Source organism: Cavia porcellus, unplaced genomic scaffold, assembly GCF_034190915.1.
Source record: "Cavia porcellus strain 051 isolate PalLab524CR breed Dunkin Hartley unplaced genomic scaffold, mCavPor4.1 scaffold_17, whole genome shotgun sequence".
In the NCBI taxonomy this organism is placed as follows: Eukaryota; Metazoa; Chordata; class Mammalia; order Rodentia; family Caviidae; genus Cavia; species Cavia porcellus.
In genome coordinates this window covers 17,858,504-17,881,656 of record NW_026947500.1, presented here as the reverse complement: position 1 = coordinate 17,881,656, position 23,153 = coordinate 17,858,504, and the positions used below count along the sequence as shown (strand labels likewise).

The window sequence follows — 23,153 nt, the reverse complement described above, 5'->3', positions numbered from 1 at the left end:
GACACTTATGGCCATCCGCCTGGTCAGGTGGACCCGCCTCCACAGCTTTGACAGGCTGAGGCTCCTCTGGGCCTGTGTTAGAGTGCCTGCCACTCCCTACCAGCCCTGATAGAGAGACAGCCATTGTGACACCATTCACCATACCACTGCCATCTCAAAAATAGGGGCTTCTCGCTCAGGGTTTTTGTTTTGGTGAATGTTTCAAAACAAAACAAAAACCACTTATACAAGTGTTTCAGTTAGATGCCCACAAACAAATGAAAATGTAGTCCTTACACAAGTGAGAAAAACTGGGTTCTGATCCAGTTAGACTATGGAAAATTTCCTCAACATTTAGCAAAGCAGAGGAAATATATCAGGCTATCAAATGCTGTTTTCTGATGAAGGATCCAACTATGTACAGAAAGGTGGTACGCGTTCAAAGTAACCAGTTCTAGTGATGCAAAACAACACCAAAAATCCCCAAAACTTCCCCAGAACTACTTTTGAAATGACATATTAAACCTGGTGTCAGAATGCAGCTACTGTCTTACACTAGTACATGAAAAACCAAGATTCACTTTATCTTTCCGTTTCATGAACTACATCAGTTCTCCACTCTCCTGTGACACCAACTATTCATTCAGGATCTAGACCTGTGGCAAAGCCTCTCAGTTTGGCAGCTACATCTCCTTTTCCTTCTTTGATTTGCTAGCATTATCTTCTGAACATTGGGTCATGTAAAGGTTTTGTTGTACGTTTTCTTTATGTTTTTGTTTTTTTAGAATTAAGAGATACTTCAATTATCTCTGGACAGCCTAAGTTTTCTTGAGGTTCCCAGGTATTCTTAACATCTGCGGATCCCTTCCACCTCAGGGAATCCTGCATCTTTCCATTCATTGTACCTCGGTCTAGTGATTTCCCTACCACAAACTCTTGAAGTTCTGCCTCAAATTTCCCATTTCTTCCTCATGTTTGGCAAAGTATTTTTACTAGAGGCCAATTTTCATTGCAGCACTCAAGAGTGAGGCCTTGGCTTACCAAATCTCTAGTCCTGGACCATCCAGCTTTTTTCAAGTGTGTGGAATCCTACGTACCAGTGCCCAACTGCCTTCCACGTCCAGTGCCATCTCCGTGCATGGCTTCCCGGTCCACAGCAAGTCCACAGGAGACAAAGGTTCAAAGGCATCTTGCCAGAGAGAGCGCTCCCTTTGGAAGCAGCCATATAGCTAGGTGCTGTGGGCAGCAGAAAACTCAGTTTCATATGCTTTAACATTAATTATGTCAACATTGTCATTTTTTGATTGTGCTTTTGGTTTTGTCTGCCATAAAATGTCATTGTCAAAACTAAGGTTATCTAGATATTTCTTCTATTATTATTCTAGAAATTGTATAATTTTAATAGTACCTGGTTGTGATTATTAAAATGTTTGTTAAAGATCATTGGCTGGAGGCTTTTATGCATGATATTCTGTTAGTCCAGCTCCACTTGCTAAGAATTCAATATTTCTACACTGACCTAATCGATTTGTAAAACTTTAGATGAGTATATTTCTAAAGACCTATTTTTGAATTTGCTACTACTTTCCCTTGATTCATTACCATTTTCTACTACTATAGTGTCTTTTTCAGTGATTGATTAACTATAAATCTTGAAGTTGGATAGTGTCAGTGCTCCAAATTTGGCCTTCTTTAGTACTGTAAAGGTTATTTTGTCTTTACATATAATATGAGTTGGAAATAACTGAAATTTCTATACATAGATTGTCTTGATTTTAATTGGAAATATATTCAGTTATACATCAAGTGGGGAAACCTAGCATCTTAATACTGAAGCATCTGCCAGAAACCTGGATTATCTTTCCATTTATTTTGATGTTGTTTATTTATTTATTTTTTTATACCAGGGATTGAACTCACAACTTCGTGCTTACCAGGTAAACACTTGAGCCACTGAACTAAATTCCCAGCCCACTGTTGTTTGTCTTATTGGCTTTGTATTTTTCCTTAAATTGGTCATGGGTGTATTTTGTTGAATTTATTCCTAAAATATTTATTCATTGGTGGTACAATCAGACCTTGGGATATACCAAATGCTATAGCTGCTTAAGTATAATATTTGTGTATAATATACCTATGTCCACTGATGTACTCATATATTATCTATAATACATAATATTAGTGTCATGTGAGCACTTATTATACTGTATTTTTAGGGAATTATGACCTCAGAAAGTGTTTTCACGTGTTCAGCATTGATGTAGATTTTTAAAAATATTTTTAGTTTGTGGTTGTTTGAATCCACAGGTATAAGACCTGTAGGTACACAGAACTAGGCGTATATGGTTAAGCAATGGACACTTAACTTGTGTATTAGCTTTATATCTTGCAACCTTGCTATAATCACTTTCTCATCTCAATAATATTTTTAATGATTTTTTTATTTTCTGAAAAAATCTTCATGTCATCTGTACACAGACATATGTACTTCTTCTTCCTTCTAAATCTCCATACATTTATTTTCCTGTTATAGTTCATTTGCTGGAACTCCCAGTACAATGTGAGGACTGATGAGAGGGGAAAACATTAACTTTTTCTCACACTTAGAGGAAAATCATATAGGTTCTCACTGCTAAATAGGTTACTGTAGGATTTTTGTAAAAGAATTTTTTTGAGGCTTTCTATGTAGTTCAGGCTGGCCTTGAACACACAATGTAGGCCAGGCTGTCCTCGAACTTGTAGACTTGTAGTGATCCTCCAGCCTCAGCCTCCTGAGTGCTAGGATTACAGGTGTGCTCCCCCTAAACCCAGCTCACTTTTACCAACGTTATCAGGTTGAGGAAATCCCCATTTATCCTATTTTTTCTAAGAGATTTTATTGTAAATGGATGTTGTATGAATTTTTAAATATTTTTACATATCTTGATATCACCAAACAATTTTTCTTCTTTAGCCTACTGAAATAATAGATGACATTAGTTTATTTTTGAATGTTGAACCACCCTTGCATACCTTGTATAAGTCCGAGTTAGACATGGTGTGATTCTTTTATACAATTTTGGATTGCATGTTCATAAGAATATTAGTCTGCAGATTTCTTTTTTTTTTTGTCTTTTTGAGACAAGGTCTCTCTGTGCAGTTCAGGCTGGCCTTGGGCTCACTTTGTAGCCTCAGGCTCCCAAGTGCTGGGATTACAGGCGTGAACCCCCACGCCTGGCTGTTTGCAGATTTCTTTACATGTAATGTCTTTACTCATTTTTTATTTGAGCCATGGTAGCCTCATAGGATAAATTAGAAAGTGTCCTTTTCATTTTCTGGAAAAAAGGTTAAAGAAAAATGATATTATTTCTTCCTTAAGTATTTGGAACAACTCCACACTGAAGCCACTGTTGTTCTTAGTTTTAGAAGGTTAATACTATTGATTCAATTACAGCGCTTCATAAATATGGTCCTATGCATACGGCCCGTTGGTATTTATGTAGATTTGGGCAGGTTATATCTTTCACAGAATTAGCATACTTCATGTAAAATATCTGAGTTGTGGGTAAATATTATCCTTTTAATATACATAATTTCCATATTGATGTCCCCTCTTTTGTTCCATATACTAGTTATTTATGTCTTTTATTTCTTTAATGAGCATGTATTATGATTATCAATTGTATTGATATTCTTTTTTATTTTAAAGAGAATAAAACAGAACAGTAATATGAAACAAAACAAAACGGTAATAGGACAATAGGAAATTAACAACTGTTATTATATTGCATATTGTTATCCTCTAAATAGTTACCCAAGACCACCAGCCTCAGGCCTTCAAGACAATGATGGTGGAAATCTCAGTAATGCTATCATTCTTCTGGAACAGGCTGATGTCCAAGAGGGACAGTGTGGGTCACAGCGGAGCAGTGCAGCTGACATTTGCAGGTGAACTTAGGGGTCTAACTGGGAGTGCAGTTTACTTCTCTACAGCCGAGTCCTCATTAGATGAAGTGTCCTTTCTTCCCCATGAGGTGGCTGTGAGGACAGTAGGGGTTGGTGGATGTGGAAGAATCTTGCAAGGGATGAAAGTATCCCCTCCTTGTTCCTGGCTATCACTGTGAGGAGCCTTGGACACTGATGGCTGGCCTTCAGGTCGAATCTGATGTGGTGTCTCCTAGGTGACATTCTGCTCAGCCTCCTGTAAGATCCCAGGTGCCTCCCTTCTCTGCCATAACCCAGTCTATTCTTCTAGCTTGCAGAGACTGCCGCAGGGAAGTGGAGGAGACTCGGGATCTAGTTTTACTTCTACAATGGTGAGGGGCTTTCCACTTCCACCTCCTTGCTAACTCCATGGGAGACAGCATGCTGGGGGCTGACTCTGTGAACCTATGGTGCGGGACAGTGGAGAGACTGTGGGCCACATTTGCCCAAACTACCCAGTTCTGGGCAATTGTCAAGACCACGTTTTTCTCCACCTGAGCATGTGGCAAATCCCAGCAAGAACCTCTGTCTCACCACCCACCAGACACTGTGCTCTGGGGAGGCCCCACCCACTGGCTGGCAGAGGCAGGCAGAGGGGACCACGCTTTCATCCACTGGATGTGCAGAAGCTGCCGGAGATGTTGGTCAGCAAGAAAGGCAAACAGAAAATGTGCCAGGGAAAACGCAAGGGTGGCTCATTTTTCCTACCAGTGAACACAGGGTACCCCGGGTTTCCCTGAGAAGCCTGTTAAGGTCACTGGGTGACAAACTCACCTGTGCACAGCCTCTGGCAACACAAAGGGCAAAGCAGAATGGCTTCTTGGTCTCGGCAGGTCACTGTCCACAAAGTCTTTGGAAGCTGTTTAGAGCACAAATGTAGCCAGTCTTTCAGGAACATAACCTAGAAGGGGAAGAGTTGAATCAAACTGAATTTATGTTTTTAGTATTTTTAGGAATATCTAAACTGCTTGCCATAATGTAATAATTTATATTCCCACCGACAATGTGGAAGAGTTCTTTTTCTCCTTACTTTTCAGATTATTTTAAAAGAAAAGTTTACAAATATATTTGTACAGTGTGCAGCCCCCACTTAAACACTAGAATTCTGTGGTTATTTATGCAATTTGTAACCTCTGTGGCAGAAAGAATAGTCATAGAATTCTCCACTACTGGAACATTTATTTCACATCAAAAATGCATAACCTGTCACTTAACTATCACATCCCCAAGTATGGTTCGCCATTATGCAATCCCCATGTTTTTAAATTGATCTGTGCCTAATTTATTCTTTTTCCCATTCATTTTGTTATTTAGAAGTGTGGGGCTTGTACATTTCATTTCACCACATGTTATTAAAATATGCAGTCTCAATGGTCAAGATTGAATAATATTTATTTTTATGCTTAGAGGTCACTTCATTTTATTTTATTTAAGATAAAATAGAATAAAACCAATCAAAACAAACCATGGGATTTCAAAACATTACAGAATCAACAATAGTTACCATAATGCCCTTTGATGGCTTCAAAAATAGCTGCAGATAACTTCAGACATAGTAAAAATCAAACAGAACAGAATAGAAACAATAAAAACAAAACAATGAATGCAATATAAGACTTCAAAACAAGCCAATAGTAAATCCAAAATTGCTACTATATCTTGCTATCTTTGAAATAGCTGCTTCTGCCATCGGATTTACCCTAATCAAACAAAACAAAAGAGCATAAAACCCAACCCAACAAAACAGTGGAAATGATACAGGACCTCAAAACAAGACCGTAGGGAATCAACAGTGGCTACCACCCTCAGAAGGAGATCCCCCTAGATGCCACACTGTGTACCGCTGTCCTCTGAACCCATGATCAGACCACTGGCCCTAGACCTGCAATGTTAGTGAAGCATCATGGGCATCCAATTGCATTTCATGTGCGTGCATAGCTGTCATCACAGCCTGTGTTTCTCTGGGTAAGCCGGTTACTTACGGGAGTATGGGGGGTGGTGGGATTGTCTCCTCTTGTTTGCCAGCCCACTTGTCAGAAGATGATGGGGTCTGGCTGTTCCCAGCCCAGCGGCGGCCTGCATGGCACTGATTCCCAGACTGGGCTTGTTTGCTGGTGTGACCTTGTTCTCTCTCCCAACCCCAGTCTGTGTATGGTACTGACTCACAGGAAGAGGCTGGGGTCTGACTGTTCCCAGTCTGGCAGTGGCCCGAGCCTCAAGACAATAATATTTATTAGTCAGTTGCTTAGTTAAAGCTGCCAGTGTGGTCCTGAACACTTGAGGAACCTCCTGCCTCAGCTCCCCAGGTGGCTGGATCTGGCCTTCATAGTGCAAGTGTGTGAGAGCGATACGTAGAATCACTATTGCTGTCCTGCAATGCCACTGTCTTGACATTTTAAGGCACCAGCAGTTCTCTCCGCTATGCCTCTATAACTTTAGTGGACATGTCACCATAATTGTTTCAGGAAAAATCATGGCATTCAAGAAACTAAACTTATACTTGAACATGGCCCCACCACTGCACTTGCAATCAAGCACGAAAATCTTCTGACGATTCCTGGAAGCTGACCAAAACATCTGAGGAGGTCATGTATGTAGAATATAAAAAACTCCTTACCAGCAACACTCCAGTTAGGAAACGGGTGAGCAACCTCAAGTTGCATTTTGTCCCTAAGATGACCTTAAGGACGTATGTTTGCCAAATAGGCAGTGAAAAGATGACCAAATCCAAAGGTACCCCCTCCCAGGGATCCTGGGACCCCACCAGCATCCTGCAGTTGCATTCTGCTAACGCTGTCTCTCTGGGGCTCATGAAGAATCATGAAGAACCCACTAGGGGAGGGTTCCAGCCCCCAAGACTCCCCTCACTGCTGTGACAGCCACCAGGCCCAGGCTGTCACCAGGACTTCTGACCAAGTGACCAGGATGAGCGTGCCCCCGGCTTACCCCTCCTGAGATGTGTTACTATGGGCTGCAGGAGTCCCCGTGTGCCCTTCTGCTCCCTTCTGTGGTCCCATGGTCAGCGGTGTCTTCCACCAAGCAGGGCTCTGGATGGATTCCCAGGAGCCCAGAGACGATTTGTTTCCAAGATCCTGACCCAAAGTTAGTCTCTGCTCTCTGGGACAGAGGCCCAAGGGCACAGGGACCCAGCCGTGGGCTTGCTTAGCCCAGGAGGAAGCTACCGAGCTGTTTCCTCTAGCCCTTGGCACGTCCTCCCTTATCCCTGGCAAGGCATGAGGGACCCGATTCCTCACATGCATGCCAGCGTTTGATGTCATGATTCCTCACCTGATACTAATGAATATTAATGATATGAATGAAATGTCTTGGATATTCATGAAACATCTCTGTGGTTCAGGTTTCAGCTCTTCGGGTCAATGTGACAGTGAACATTTCCCCAGTGCTTAGTGCCTCCTGCCGATCACCTCGGTAGGGTGACTGTGTGGGCCTCTCCTCTGTCTTCCAGGTGTAGCTTTTCTTTTTAGGGTTGGGAGTTGAGTGTTTATATACCCCAGGTCTTGTCAGACACATCACGGTAGATGTTCCATCCCTGTAAATGACTTGTCTTTTCTTTCGACAGTGTCTTTCACAGAGAAAGTATTTCAGATTTTGGTGAAATCAAATATATTGTTTGTTTGTTTCTTTTCTTTTCTGTCTTTCTTTTTTTTTTTGCTAGTGGAAATCGAACTCATGACCTCATACTTGCTAAGGGATGGATCATGGTTTTGTGTAAATTTTAAGAATTTTTTGCTCAGCGCCAGGTCCCACAGATTTTCTTCAGCATCCTCCAGCTCTACATTTTCACATTTAAGTCCACAATCCAGGCTGAGTCATCCTCGCTAAGGTGTGGAGTTTTGATTGAGCTTCAGTCTTCCTCCTCTTCCTGCTCGCCTTTGCGTTCTCATGTATTCCAGCGCCATTCATGGTGTCTGTATTTCTTCTCTTGAACTGGTTTTGTTCCTTTGTCAGTGGTGGAACAGGTGTATTTATGTGGGTCTTTTTCGGGTGCTGCTCTGTTGATCCATGTCTAGCCCCCTGCAAACACCATTCTGCCCTGATTGCTGTAACAAGCTTTAACACTGGGAATGGAGAGTCTTTCTATTTTATTTTTGTCATTCAAAATTTATTTTTGGATTTTCTTGGATCTTTTCCTTTTCATATACATATTAGGCTATTTGTAAAAGAAATTTGCTGGGATCTTACAGGAATTTCATTAATGTATAAGTTAATTTAGAGAGAATTAACATCTAAATGATGTTGATTTTCCAATCCATAAACACAGTATGTCTCTCTAAGTGTTTAGATCTCCTTTTATTTCATCAACACATTATGATTTTTGTTATACAGACCCTATTTATCTTTTCTTAGGTTCAGATTTAGTACTTATTTTCTATGAATCAGTAGTAAAAGGTATTCTGTGTTTTATTATTTCAATTTCTACCTGTTTGTTTTCAATCCACAAAAGGGCAGGCTTTGGTGTTAATTTTGTGTCATAGGAATAGTCTCAGAGTTCTGCTCGTCTTTCGGTTCTGGTTTGGTTTTATCTTTACACAGGCAATTATGTGCATTGTCCACTCACAGAAATTTAGAGTTAACTTGTGGGACTCACTTTGATGATGGGCGGTGTCCGGAGCTCTGTGGGCAGAGGTACCGAATGATGGATCACGGGCAGATCCCCACATACAACGGTTAGATTTACCATTTTCCAGCCTTACGATGAGGGTAAAGCAGTGAGCTTCAGTAGAAACCATACTTGAAAGCAGCTTCCTGGGTTAGTAATATGTAATGCGTAATGTCTCTCTCGTGATGCTGGGTGGTGGCAGGAGCCCCAGCTCCCAGTCATCCTGTGATCCTGGGGGAAATGATGGACTCTGAGTAATGTACTGTGACACCAGGATTTTGGGGCTGCAGATATTGAGGAAATTGCATGGAATACTCATCATTTTACCATAAGATAACTTTATAGTAGATGAGTCCACCCAGCATATGCTAAGGCAGGCTTTGCTAAGCTGTAGTGTTCAGAAGGTTAGATGCATTAAATGCATTTTAAACTTACAGTAATTTTAACTCCTAATGGGTTTATGGAGATGTAACACCAACATAGATCGAGGAACATCTGTGCAAACCAAAGTCTTTTTTATTGAAAATCAGAAAAAGAAACATCAGTATTACAGCACGAGAGTATATTTACAGCATGGTAATGTTATCAGCCCCCTTGATTCCCACACACAGGTTCTTTGCTTGCTGCTGACCAAATCAAAGGAGGTCATTAATTCTGATAAAGAGGAAAAAGGATTTGTTCAGAGTTAGCTTTGAGGAGGTGGAGGGTCCCAGTTTCCTTAAATTACTGTCTCTACATCTGCAGGTAGAGAAGCGTCTTTTATAGAAAAAGGGAGGGAAAGACTGGAATGATAGACACATTCGGGCTTGTGCCATCCTTTCTGGATTGGGGTTCTGGGTTTTCATATTCTTTTTATTTATTTTGTTTATTTATGGTGTTGGGGATGGAACTCACAACCATGCGCCTACAAGGCAGGCGCTTATGCCGCTGAGCTAAATCCCTGACCCCTGGGTTTTCGTGTTCAGTCCACTCATTCAGGAGACGCCTGAGGAAGTTTGGAGAAACTACTCGTCTCTAAGGAAAATAATCTAACATGTAAAGTTCAGTTTTGTGGGTGTCAGTTACAATAACTTGCATTTCTTCATTAACGTAGTGAAAAAGCCTTGGCTTTTGATGACTATAGTTTATTACTACACGTTTCCAGTACATAATATTTACATTCCTTATGTGAAGTTGATATACATATATAAAATATCTTAATTCCTTTTTAATCCCCATTCCCTCTCTGTCCTTCCCTCCCTCCATCTTTTGATCCTTACCCCTTTTAGAAAGATCTACCTCCCTACTTCCTATCACCTACCTTTTTTTTTTTTTTCAGGTTTTTGTTGTTGTTGTTTTGTTTTTTTACTGGTACCAGGGATTATGCCGCTGAGCTAAATCCCCAGCCCTATATCACCTATCTTTTATTTTGCTCTTTTTTATACTTTGGGTTTTTCATATAGGAAAAACCATGTAACACTTAAGCTTGTGGATCAGATTTATTTTACTTAACATTATTGTCTCAAGGTGCATCCATTTTCCTAACAAGTTTTCCTGTCAAGTTCATTCTTCACTATGACAGGATAGAACTGCACTATGTGTAAATACCACATTTTTAATCCATTCATCTGTTGATGGGCACAAAGGCTGCTTCCAAATCTTAGCTATTATGAGTTAAGATGCTATATCCATGGATATACATGTATCACTATAATTTTTTATATAATTTGATGTCTTTAACTCTTGCAGGAAGATATCTTCAAGGGGGATTTGTGCTTTCAGCATTTTTGAGGAGTGCCACCCTGATCCCACGGTGGTTGCCTTCGTTGATGTTCCCACTGACAGTGTGGAAGGGCTCTTTTCTCCCCATCCTTGTAGCATGTGTTAGGATTTGATTTCTTGAAAATGGACATTCTTTGTAGAGTAAGAGGGAATCTTACTCTACAAAGTTGTTTCCGTTTGCGTTTCTCCAATGGCCAGCTATCATTATGAAATATTCATAAGACAAACCTTACTCCAGGGAAAAATGAAAACAACTGAGATGTCATCTGTTGACAAGGCCACCGTGGTGGTGCTGACACTGCTGTGGTTTGTTACTCACGTTACTCATGATGGGAAGAAATGCACAGCTGTGTTTGACGTCAGTGAAAATGAAGATGCAGCACCTTGCCCTTGCCGTTGTTGGCACTCAGAACTCTTCCCACCAACCTCGGGTTGGAGCTCTTTGGTGTGTGTGGGAGTGACGAGGGGGTGCACTTGTGACATAGTCAGATGCCTCGTACAAGTGGCAGCCTGCACGGTTGCTCCAGCTGGGTTGGACACTGCTGAGAAGGCCCACCCTCTCCATTCTCCAGAAGACTCAGCCTCCTCCTGAGGTCCTAGTGATGTTCGCACTCCCTAACTGTCCAGGCCCTGACATCCTTGCTTTTTCCCCCCTCCAGCCTCGATGGAACCAGTGGATGTGGGATGTGGATGGCACAGGCTGCGCTGTGGGTCCAAAAGAGAAAGAGCAGCTCACACTACCAAGACTCTGAGGAATTTTAGAAGTCTATGAAACATATTAGGCCTCCCACCAGATGCATGTAGAATCAAGAATTCCAGAACTGTGGGAAACACTGTCTTTGGGGGACAAGCAGAGGCACATGTGGCCACTGCGCAGAGGGCTGGGTAGAAGGAGATGAGGTGAGCAGGGGGATGAGCCGCCACATTCCAGCCCTGTCCTCAGGGCCTCCTCAGGGCTGTGCAGGTAGCAGAGGTGCCAGAATAGGACATGCTACAGAGAGCTGGCTTTCTTCTGCTGGGCAGGCAGAGGCTGAATAGGAGTGGTCTCGGGTCAGCCCCTAGATGAACCAGTTTTCAGAAGGCCGGAGTGTGATCTGGCTGAGTGCAAGATGATGCAGCTGGTCAATCAATGCCCAGGTCTGACTCACTCACGGCAAAATCCACACAATGTTATGGAGTGAAATCAGAGGACAAACCGAAATGGGCCAGAAGAAGGGCAGGGGCCTGAGATCAATGTTCAAGAAATGTCTGTTTTTCTTCCAAAATGTGAAATCTTTAATAGAGAAAGTATAAAACCTTATGACATTCTTGGCATTGAATTCTATTCACATACCCTCTTGGGTTTCATCAGAGAAATGTGTATCTTTACATCACATGTAAAAATTTTCCAATGAATTATATAGTAGTATCTTCAAAATTAGTTTGCACTGCCAGTAAACCAGAACTGATTAAATGAAATATATTCTTTAATCATAAAACTGCAAGGCTTTCTAAATTAATTCCCAATGATCAAATATTTGTGAAATCTCATGTTAAACGTCATCATCCATTCTTGCTACACCTTAAGCTTTGGTCTGCTGTCAGGCATATGTGTGAAGAAACTTCTTTGGTTTCTAATAGCAATAGAGTCATTGGAAGTACCATAATAAACAGAAGTTTAAAATAGTCTTGTAAATGCAATTTTTGGAATAAGAAGCACAACTGCACATGCATTTTAGCATCAATTACAAAGACTGCAATACTCAATGAGGCACCATAGGGAAAACCTTTTGCTTGGGTAGTAATTCACACTTCCAAATGATTCTTTGAGCATGAAATGATTCATTCTATCTTGGAAAGTGTAGTTGTCATCCAAATGGTTCACTGCATTTGGGAACCTGAATTCCCCCGAGATGTCCAAGCACAGGCCTTAGTGCCCTGTTCCACCCCCTCTCTGGGGTCCCCTTTCCGTATTTCCTAAATTCTAGTGATTACCCGGATGGAAGAGCACTAAGTGACACTCTCCTGGCCCCATGGGCTAACTGTGTAGCTGGCAAGGTACAAAGAAGCAGCACAGTGTGAGCTGATGCACAGTTTGATATCAAAGCAAAACAAACAAGGGCTCCACCAGTGCGAGAGCAGTGAGGATCTGCCCCCTAGGGCATTCGCCTCTTAGTCTCCTTTTGAAAATAATCTCTGGCCAGTGTGTAAATCTTTGCCTTTGTCTAATTTGTTCCCCTTGAACTCTGTATTCTTTTATCCAACTGTCTATTAAGATGCCACCTTAAAAGGCAAACAGGCATGCGGGTGCAAACTGATGGCAACACTCTCTCTTTTACCCGTATTCTGAGACGGGGTGAGCAAGCTGGTGAATTCTGTTCTGAACCCTGTCAGCCTGCATGTGTGGCTGCAGGTGTCCTGGCTTCTGCCTTCTGCTGGACCTGCTGCTGTATCTTCAGACAATGAGCTCAACCAAAGCATTCTTTATGACGTTTGTAAAACAAGATAGGAATTGCTGGCTGTGCTCAATCCCTGTTGCTCTTTTCAGTAATTCCACTTAATAAAAATGAAGTGTCCCTGCTGTGACTTCATGCTTCCTTTCTGGAAGGTCAAATTAGATGTTCAGATGTTTCTCTCTATTTCCTCGAGATGGAAACAGATTCTTTTCTACTTGGCATTAAAGTGAGATGGGAAGCGCTGCCCACGACGTGGAGTTGTGTAGCACTGGACAGAGATTCATGATGTTCAGATCACATGTCATTTCTAATGAGTTTACAGAGCACAGTGGGGCAGGTAATGGTTGTGGTCCATGGGTGGCTGCTTCCAAGCCAGAAATTGCATGGCAGAGGTGCATGACGGGCAAAAAGCTTTTCACCTGATGGCACCTGATCAAGCAGAACTTTGAAAGAGGATAAGGAGTTTACTACTCAGCCTTGATTTCCACAAGCCTGAACTATGCAACCAAACAATTGTTTGTGGCTCTCTTCCACCTCAGCAGATCTCATCATGGGAGCTCAGAGGAATGTCCTTGCATACCAATCTCACTGTCCCCCACAGCCACCTCACAATACGCCTCCACCCGGAGAGGGAGATAGTTCTCCTCAATGGCTGCCTCCTTGGTCGTGGCTGTTGTTCCTACATCTACCTCTGGGCCAGTGCCCTTGAGGCTGCCTTGTCCTGTGCGCAGAACTGATGGGACTGTGAGGCTTGGGCATGGAGACACTTTTGATGCTAGTTGCCTCCACATAGGACCGAGTCATCACAAGTTCACGTTTGCCTGTGGGGCACTGGCTGCCACCAGCAGCTCTGGTCCCAGTGTATCTTATCAGAGCATCTCTTCCTGCTCTTGGATGCCTGCCACTGTGTCAACCTGGAAATGTGGGAATTCAGCCCCCGGACTCTGGTCCAATGGGAGGAGCTCGGTGTGATGTTTCCATCCAACACTGTTCAAAGAAATGAGTCTAGAAAGCCATCCAGATGTTGCTGTCACCTGCTCTGGCTGCTTCCTTTTCCTTGTCTGCCAAGGGACCTGTATCATGTGTTCTGAGACACAGGATTCTTCACAGTCTGATTCTGTGACACCCAGACACAAATAACAACCAAAAGGTGAATTTCAGTATTATACTCAGTGAACAAAATTTAAGTACAAAACTGCAACTAGTGAAAAAGAAGGTCTTACATAATGATGCAAGGATGAGCTCACCAAGAATCAATAGCAATTGCAAATGTATATGCATCCAACATTAAGACACTTAGATATAAAAGCAAATATCAGATCAGAAAGGAGAAATAGACAGCAACACAGTAATAGTAAGAGACTTCACTACCTCACTTTTAACAATGGATAATTCATCCAGACAAAAAACCAATAATGAAACAACAGATTTGAAGTACACTATAGATTTATATATGCCATTCCATCTAATAGCAGCTAAATTCAAATGATTCTTAAGCACACACAAAATGTTACCTAATACCAGTTACGTATATTAGGCCACTAAACAAGTCTTAAGAAGTTTCTGAAGACTGAAATATTATCATATACCTGTTCTTTCCACAGAGGTAAAAAACTAGGTGTCAGTAGGAGAAAATTTGGGAAATTCATAAATACTTGGACATTTAAAAAAACAAACTCTTGAACAATTCATAAGTCGAAGAAGAAATCAGAAGGGAGATAGAGTATCTTGGGACAAAAAACAAAGATGGAAACCAGTGTACCAAAACTTACAGAATACAGCAAAGGTGGTCTCTAAGAGGGATGTTCATCAGGTAAATGCCTGCATGAAGATCAAGGATCTGAACAATTGAACTTATGCCTTCAAAAAGCAAAAGGTCCAAAATAAAGAAATTAATCAACAAATATCAGGACAGAAAGATGAGTCAGAGTGTACAAAGTAATATAAAGGATCAACAAAACTTCTGGCTTGTTGAAAAATTCATAAACTTTTAGTCTGACTAGGGAAAAAAACAAGATTTCAATAAAATTAGCAAAGAAACAGGAAGCCAACAACTGATGCCAGAGAAATACAAGGATCTAAGAATCTACTGTGAACAGTTGTACACTAACAAATTGATAGCCTTGAGTGATGGAGAAATTCTTAGAAATGTATAAAACTTTAAGAAACAAGAAGTCTGGACAGATCAGTCATGAATGAGGAGACTGAATCAGGAATCATAAACCTCCTAACATAGTAGTCTAGGACTATTGTAAACCAAAATATCGAGTTCAGTCATCCAAGTATTGTAATCCTCTTTTTAGATTTCCTCTCAATCCAAAAAGTTATATTTGTAATCCCATTGAGACGCTATTGGAATCCCAGCCAGTCAATTCCAATCTACCATTACCAATGCAACCCACTGTGACAGTAGACACCAAGACATATTCCAAGTTAAGGACAGCCAAGGGGTCCTAAATCCATTTCCCGTGAGGACATGTGGACAAAGGCCTTGATCCTTGGCCTCTCCCAGCGTTTGTTATCTTGTGAAGAAAGCGGGGGTGGGGGGTGGGGGTGGGGTGGGGTGGTGTCACTCAGGGATGAGTGATTGTCAGGATGTCTGAGATTACTGAGTAACTTGAGCTGGCTGGCAAGGTGCAAGATTGGCATCTCTTGCAGAGATAAAGATATGTAGAAGATCAATTTACATAATCCAATTAAGGTAACAGTGGAATTGTTTTGGGGGCTATGGCTTCTGTTTGTGATATGCAAACTCTTGTGCCCCGGGGAGTCATAGCCTCTTTACCTTGAGGCTCTACCCTGATGACATTCCTGTAGCTGTTTGTTTTAACATCTCACCAGCTCAATCCTGTATGTGAAGAGCACCATGTGAGGAAACAGGACTGTCTGTTAGCTATAGATTTTGCATATTAGCACCTCAGCTAGCCTTATTTGCAAAACTCAGAGTTTATTGAAGAGAAGGAAATACCCTAGCCACCCTTTTACATATTAGTATAAGGAAATGAGTCTCCAAATATTCAAAGTCACAGTAATTGTTTTGGATTCAAAGGGCGACACTGGAGTTGTCTTCCACACAGGACCAGAAGGGTTTGATGGGAATTCTACCAAACATTTAGAGGAGGAGAAGAACACTTTCACACACTCTTTTAAACACTGAAGAGGAGAAGGAATATGCTCTAATTTATTTTATGAGGTCAGCATTACCACAAGAAAGCCAAATAAAGACAGTACATAAATCCATTTTTATTAAAAACACTAATTGTACCTATTAACAGGGTTCAGTGTGGCATTTCAGTACACAGATATAGCACTCACTGATCCCTGTCCTTCATGGACCAACCCCCTTCTTAGCCTCTAACACTCTCCTCCATTCAAGTCCATGTCTCTTAAACTTCTGCATGAGTGAGAACAATCAGCACCAGTCTTTTGGCATCTGCCTCATTTCACATAATGAGGTGACCCCCTGCCCCACTCTATCCTTGCTGCCAACAACAGGGTCCAGTTCTTTTTTTGGCTGAACAGGGCACGTGTATCGGTCACTTTCTCTATTCATCAATTGATAGGTGGCCATCCTGTTTTAGCTATTGTGGATAGTGAACTCCCTGCATCACCTTTGGATATATTCCCCAAAATGGGATGCTGGACCAAATGGTAGACCTACTTTTAGTTTTGTGGGGAACCCTTAGACTGCTCCCCATAGTGGCTGTGCTGATTCACAGTCCTACAAATGCTGTATGAGAGTTCCTCTTTCTCCACATCCTTGCTAGCATTTTTGTTTTATTTTACTTTGTTTTGAGACAGGGTCTCGCTATGAGACAAGTTGGGCCTGGCCTTGAACTTGCTTATGTAGCCCAGGCTGGCCTTGGATTCACAGTGACCTTCTTCCCTCAGCCTTCCAAGAGCTGGAATTATGGGTGTGTGTCACTACTCCCAGCTTATTGCTAGTATTAGAAATAATTATTATAGTCTTTTAAATAGAGTACAATGGTATCTCTCACTGTAGATGTGATTGGCCTTCTCCTGATACTAATGAGAAAATAATGGAATTGAAAATACTGGACTGTTTTGTGAAAAATACTAGATTGGTTTGTAAAAGGATGTGGGTGTCTGTGTGTGTATACATACAGTAGTCCTTAAGACCACCTTGTGCAGTTAAGAATATAAATGCTGTACACTTATGAAAATATCACTATAAAGTTTTGGCATCAACCAGAGCTCCACTGGATTAGACAGCCAGGTAACACCCGTGTTCCAGGGAGGATGAATACAAAATAGACTCTGGTCTGTCTCTGACAGGCTGGGCAGTTGGGGTCCAGAAGGCCCAGGAGGGTGCAGCACCCACTGTGCTAGAGAGTGGGGGAGGGGGAAAGCTGTGGCTGGGCCTCTCCTCACCCCTCCCCCAGCCCAGGAGCCCTTTGTGATGAGGAGGCCACAGCTTTGTGATGCAAACCTGGGACCCCTCCCTGCTACCAGACAGAACTCTCAGGGCTCAGTTGCCTGAGAGCAGCACTGCGATTCAGATGATGGAGAATCTTCTCACTCCTCTGAAAAGCCTTAGCGCCACGTGGCTGAGCCCCAGCTCCACCACCTTTGCCATGGACATGGTCCTTGCCATTGTGTGTGGAGTGGGGCTGTACCTCCTGTTACTGCCCTGGCTCCCGGGTGAACCATCCTTGCCCCCATCCAGGAGAACTAGAACCATCAGAAAGGTGAGAAACCCACAGCTCAGACCCAGCAGAGAACGATTCTGACTCCTTCTACCAGTTTCTGCTTTCCCACATCAAGGGGACAGAGACTGTGGAGAGGGGAGACCTCTGGAAAGAACAGAACATTCTTCCCCGAGGACAGGTGGGCAGGCAGGGGACATGGCCACCAGGACTCTGTCCGCTGCTCTCAGACCTCTGTGATTTGCTGGCGGTGCCAGAGCAAACAGAACATGGGGACTCGGTGGGTGAGGACTGGATTCTGAGAGGAGGGAGCCCAGGGGAGGGACCAGGCCCTCGCACTGGTACACGTCCACGTCTTATGGCAGACGCCTCCAGGCCCAGCCTCTGCTCTGTGCAGGGTAGATCTGAGGGCTGTACTGAGGGCCTGAGCGAGTCCAGTCCCATTCCAGGCTGCAGCCACCATGGTCTCTGATGCTTCTGTGAGATCAGGTTGTCTCTTGTGCAGAGGATCGAAGATACCTGTTGTAGTCAAGGGTTGCAAGGACAACAATTACATACAGGACACAGAATTTATAATATATTTTATGATGGCCACCTAAAGTTAAATACAGGAAAATGCAGGAAATCTGTCCACAGCACTAAAGACCTAGAAAGTCTAGCTGAGGGCCTGGATGCAGCAGTGTCCTGCATAAGTCCAGCTGAAGACTTAGAGCCAAGGACAATACCACCCATGTGTGCAACTGGAAGTATAGAGCCCACAACCATGACTTATGCAAGTCTGTTTTATGGATCTGCACTGTGAAGGTCCAAAGGTCAGTGGTGGAAGCTAGAAATTCTACGACAGTGGGGTGAAGGAGCTGTGCCAGTAGGCTGAGGGTTCTACACCGGACCCAAGAAGTAAGGCTCAAAATAAGAACCAGGGCTCCCCTGAAAAGTACCTCAGTGCCAATGAGGTCCCAAGCTCCTCCAGTGATGAGAACAGCCATCTCAGATCAGGACCAGCAGGACAAGCTTCTCCTGGAAATTAAACAGCATGCATCTTCCCCTCCAGAGCCAGGAGGTGAAGCTCAACATAAGGACCAGAGCTCCCCCAAAGTGAACCACAGCCATTCTCAGCCACAAAAAGGTCCTGAACTCCTCTGATGATAACAGCTGTGTTCATGTAGGGGAACCAGCATGACTTGCCCTCCAGGACAACCAACAGCTCCAAACAGCAGCAGCACTTAGGAGAACCCACAATGCTGCTCTTCCTCTTCAGGTCTCCTTTTTGTGCTGGCAAACAGTCCTCAGATGGGCCATCCATTCTCAGACCACGCTGACTCAATTCATCTGGTGTTAGGTTGACCACCAGTTTTTAATATACAAAGGCCACTTATGGGGATCTTGTGTTAGAAAGTCTTTGTGTGTGTCCAAAGAAGGACAGGAAAAATAGTGCCTTAATTTAGCTTATGAATGCTGAACGTTCCTGGACCCCTCACGACTTTCCCTCTTTCTCAGCGTCCAGTGCGGATGAGGTGGAAGAGCAAGAGCAGGACCAGGAAGAGGACGGGCGCTTTCAGAGGTGAGGCTCTGCCTTTCAGTCCTGCAGCCCCCGAACCAACATGACCTGGTCCCCAGCAACCAAGGCCGGCATTCCCAGGATGTCAGCCACAGAGCCCTGAAAGGAGGGATCCTGGGAAAGCAGTCATCAGGGGGACGCTTGTCAGGCTCCCTGCTCAGGAGCAAACTGTGCTGGGCCAAGGGAAGGTGTCACCAACTTGGGGCAATTCAGGCAGTAGTGGGACCAGGCAGCAAGTGTCAGCCTGGGTCCTGGGACCTTGGACACTGAAGCTTGGGCTCCAGAGTCTAATGACACATGGTCTCTTCCAAGGAGATGTTCCCTTCAGGCTCCTATAAATCCTCAATCCCTTCTCTGCCCTTAACCCATGTAACCCAGGCTCCTAATTCCTATTGTAGACCACCGGGAATTCCTGGAGGAGACCCGGAACCACATTTCTGTTCCAGAAAGGTAAAGAATTCCCCCTTCTCTCCAGTCTCCTTCCTGTGGAGACCCCAGGGTCACCAAGCAACTTCCATCTGACCTGGGAGGGGGAGATCCTGGGACAAGGGGATGTGAGAGCCCTCGGACAAAGGGCAGAAGAGAACTTTGAGGTCCTCATGGCAGGCAGTGGAGGGCCATGGCCCTCACCTGCCTGCCCTGCCTCAGACCCTCTTCTGACTGCAGCTGCGCCTCCTATTTCTTACAGCCTCCTGAGGATGCTCCCTGATGAAGACCATCCTGCTGCTGTGTGCACAAGTCCACCTGCCACAGCCCCGCAGCCACATGGGAAGGACGTGCACACCGCCACTCTGTCCTCAGTAGAGGCTTCCCCCTCCCCTCTCACTCGGCACCTTCTGCCTCTGGCCTCCTCTCCATCGTCAGGCTGGTCCACAACCTCCTCGGATCTTGAATGTTCACCCACAGCCCTTACTTCCTCCCAGCCCCCAGAGCCCTTGCTTCTGCTGGACAGAATTTCACCTCAGCCACTTCCACACTCCCTCCCCCCACCATGTCCCCTCAAATCTACCACAACCCCCCAACCCTGGTGGGACACTACAGAGAAGCCAAATCAGCAGCTCGGTCCTCATCAACTCTCACATCCCAAGATCCCAGGGCTCCACTTTGAGCAGAAATGGAACCAGCTGTTCTGGGGTCTGCCCTCTCTGCACAGCGAATCCTTAGTGGCTGCCGCCTGGATTTCCCCGAACACTGCTGTTCCCCACTTTCAATCCTCCTCATTTAACAAAACCTCACATTTTCACCCAACTCACCGGCAGGAGAAAATGTCACTGGTGCTTCCTCAGGCCCAGGCCCCCTCCTATCTGGAGCCCCAATCCCCACCCCAATTCCAGCCCCCACTTCTGGGTTATGCCCTGACTCAGACCCACCCACGGTCCTCTCCCCCAGTCCTGTTATCACCTCCTGCGTCCCACAGCAGGGACTGTGGAGCAGCCTGCTCTGCACCCCATAGCACCCCACAGTCTCAGGTTCCAACTGAAATTCAACACCCAGGATGGCCCTTGTCCACAAAACAACTGGAGCGTGGGGGTGCTGCGCCCTCAGCAGCCCAAAGTTCTCAGGGGAGCGATAGCCACCCCACTTCCAGCCTTCACCAAGGCAAGTATGCTGCTGCCACCCTTCCTGGGACTTTTCCGCTCAACCCTGAGGTCCGAGCACAGCTGGAGCAGCACATTCAAAGGTGGATCACTCAACACTGTGGAGACCTAACCAGCAAGACCCAGGGGTCTACAGGACTCACCCAGCCTCCAAGTGACTTGACTCTTTCCTGGGAGGCAAAGGACAAGGCTGGGCCTTCCCATCTGCTCCTGTCTACAGCTGAAAGCAGCCAGGATGAGCAGATGAGGTTCCAGCCAAGCACGAACCCGGTCAGGAATCTGGGGCATATTCTAGGCAATGTCCCAAAAGATCTGTCCAGGGCCTCACGAAGCTACCCCGACAAGGATCAGGGGGTACCCTCTGAGGAGTCAGAGAGAACCCTGATTGTTACCAGGGGGAGAGACACTGGTAATGACTCCCCAGGAAGTGCTGACAGGGGGCACATAGAGGATGTGCTGAAAGTGCACTTGGGCACAAAGACGGGGCAGATCCACCAGGGGCTGATCCCGCTGAGAGTGCGCCTGTCCTGGCTCAGTGTCCACGGTGCCTTTTCCACCTCTGACACCCACATGGGGACCAGAAAGCCAGCATCCTCCAGGGCTCAGGAAATCTCTATGAACCCCACCGAGAAGTTTTCCGTCTGCTACCCAAGCTGTCTACAGGACCTGGAGACGCACCTCACCAGGTTTAGGGTGAAGCGCAAGTGGGGTCTCCTCCTCAAGCTCCTCAAGGCTGCAAACCTCTTCAGGCCCACAAAGGCGCAGCTCTTATCCTTGCCACAGTTTTCCCCGCCCTCCTCATCTTCTGGGGATTCTTGGGTAGACTTGATCCTTGAGGATGCGGAGTTCTTGGGGGAACCACCTGAGGCATTTCCTGAGGATGAGGCCAGGGTCAAGGAGTCTGTCTCTCCACTGGGCAGTCCCCTGGTCTTCCCTCTTGTGCTAGAAGAAACCAAGTCAGAACCCACAGGTGTCCCACTGGTTGACGGTCAGCCTTTATCAGAGGGCCCCCTGTCGGGACAGGATATCAAGGGCCCTTCAGAGCAACTCTCATACAGCAGTGGTGACACAATCCGTGACAGCAGGATTGTTCAAATGGTCAGCAGGGCTGACCCAACAGTCCCCTTGCATCCTGGAACATATGTTGCCCAAGATGCAGCAGAGCCAGGCCATTGGGCAGACACCATGAGGACATTTCAGCATGAAGAGATGAAGTCAGCAAACAGTTCTCAAGAGAGTGGCTCGGGGTCCCAGCTTCCAGACAATTTGGTATATGTTCCACCCCAGTGCCATCACCACCTCAGGCCCCTAGGCCAGGTACTTGCTTCTCAGAGGTTAGGTGACCTAATGGCACAGAGAGAGTGCAGCCTGGGCCAGCAGAAGCCCAGGGTCCTGATGCACCAGCACTCTCAGAGGAGCCACAGCAGGATGTTTGCCCCCACTTACAAGCAGGAGGTCAGCAGGGGGACTGCCCCAGGGAAACAAGAAGACAGGATGGGAGGCTTGGCCTCCCAGGGTTGGGGAAAGCAAGGCCCCCTGGAGAGGGAGCACCCTCGGCATCTCCCACAGAAGCAGCCAGTGCCTTCATAAGGCCGCTTCAAAAGAGCCCTGAAGAAATTTCTGCAGTGGTTTTTACCCACAAAAAAAATGAAAGGGCAGGAAGATGCCCCCAAAAAAGGCAAGCCTGCAGGGGCCACTTACCGGAGCTGGAGACCGGCCCCAGGCAGACTGTGTGTGGACCGTGGTGCTGATGAGGCTCAGATGCTCATGACCCCAGTTGGGCAGATGCTAGAAACTAAAATATGTTTTCAGCGTGAAGTTCGTGACCTGAAGTTGGATCAGCACAGACAGGAAGGAGGTCAAGACTGGGTCTCCCAGGCTCCCTGCTCCTTAGAGCACAGGGGAGCAGCAGGATATGTGGTGGCCCCCGAGTACCGCAGCCATGGTCTCAGGGAGAGGCCCCCCCAGGAGTCCTTGAAAACTGGACAGCAAGGTTGGGAGCAGCAGGGCCAGAGGCTTCCCCACTCCTCAGTGCCCATCAAGCCTGTGTGCCCTGTCAGCCCTGCCCAGCGTGGCCCCTCAGTCCCGAGGGCACCAGGCCAACATCACTGCCCCAGGCATTCTCTTTGGAGAGGGGTCTTAACTGAGCAACCGAGAGATTTCTCTCCGCTCTTTCTGACTAGGGAAACGCACCTCCAGGAACACAATGTGCTATGTAGCAGAAAATGATTTTCTCATACTCTCCATCCCTGAGACTTACTGTAGCCCAATATACCTATTTTTCCTCCTAAGGGGGAAGTGGTTTGTGTCTTCTCTGTGCTTGGGGTGGGCTCTGGTGTCTGGAGGGGTGGAGTGTGGTAGAGGGTAACTGGGGTACAAGCCCAGGTCCACCTGAGTTCCTTCAGTGATCCCCTTTTCCATCATTAGGGGAACAAAAATTCTAAAGACAAGCAGAGGAAAAGCAGTGAAGAGCCCACCCTGGCATCTGGTTCACCTCACCTTGCCACTTCTCCCTCTACCTTACGTCAGTGCAGGATCCAGGGACACAGAGACCTCTTAGGCTGAAAATTC

At 45.3% G+C, this 23,153-nt stretch overlaps 1 protein-coding gene across 8 annotated transcripts in view; it reads left to right on the top strand.

Moving 5' to 3' along the window:
- The window catches only part of LOC101787882 (spermatogenesis-associated protein 31A3-like), a 93,870-nt gene extending 70,997 nt beyond the window's left edge, over positions 1–22,873 (top strand). For 5 of the 8 annotated variants that reach the window (XM_063227291.1, XM_063227286.1, XM_063227285.1 and 2 more), the window contains 3 exons: positions 18,924–18,987; positions 19,383–19,434; positions 19,673–22,873. In XM_063227291.1, coding sequence (XP_063083361.1) covers positions 18,936–18,987; positions 19,383–19,434; positions 19,673–22,172 — 2,604 coding nt within the window. In that variant the 5' untranslated portion in view covers positions 18,924–18,935 and the 3' untranslated portion in view covers positions 22,173–22,873. Of the gene's footprint in view, positions 1–3,768; positions 3,907–15,557; positions 17,469–18,923; positions 18,988–19,382; positions 19,435–19,672 lie in introns of those variants that run through there. The other 3 variants (XM_063227289.1, XM_063227290.1, XM_063227284.1) reach the window with 2 other exon arrangements.
- Positions 22,874–23,153: the final 280 nt, after the last annotated feature.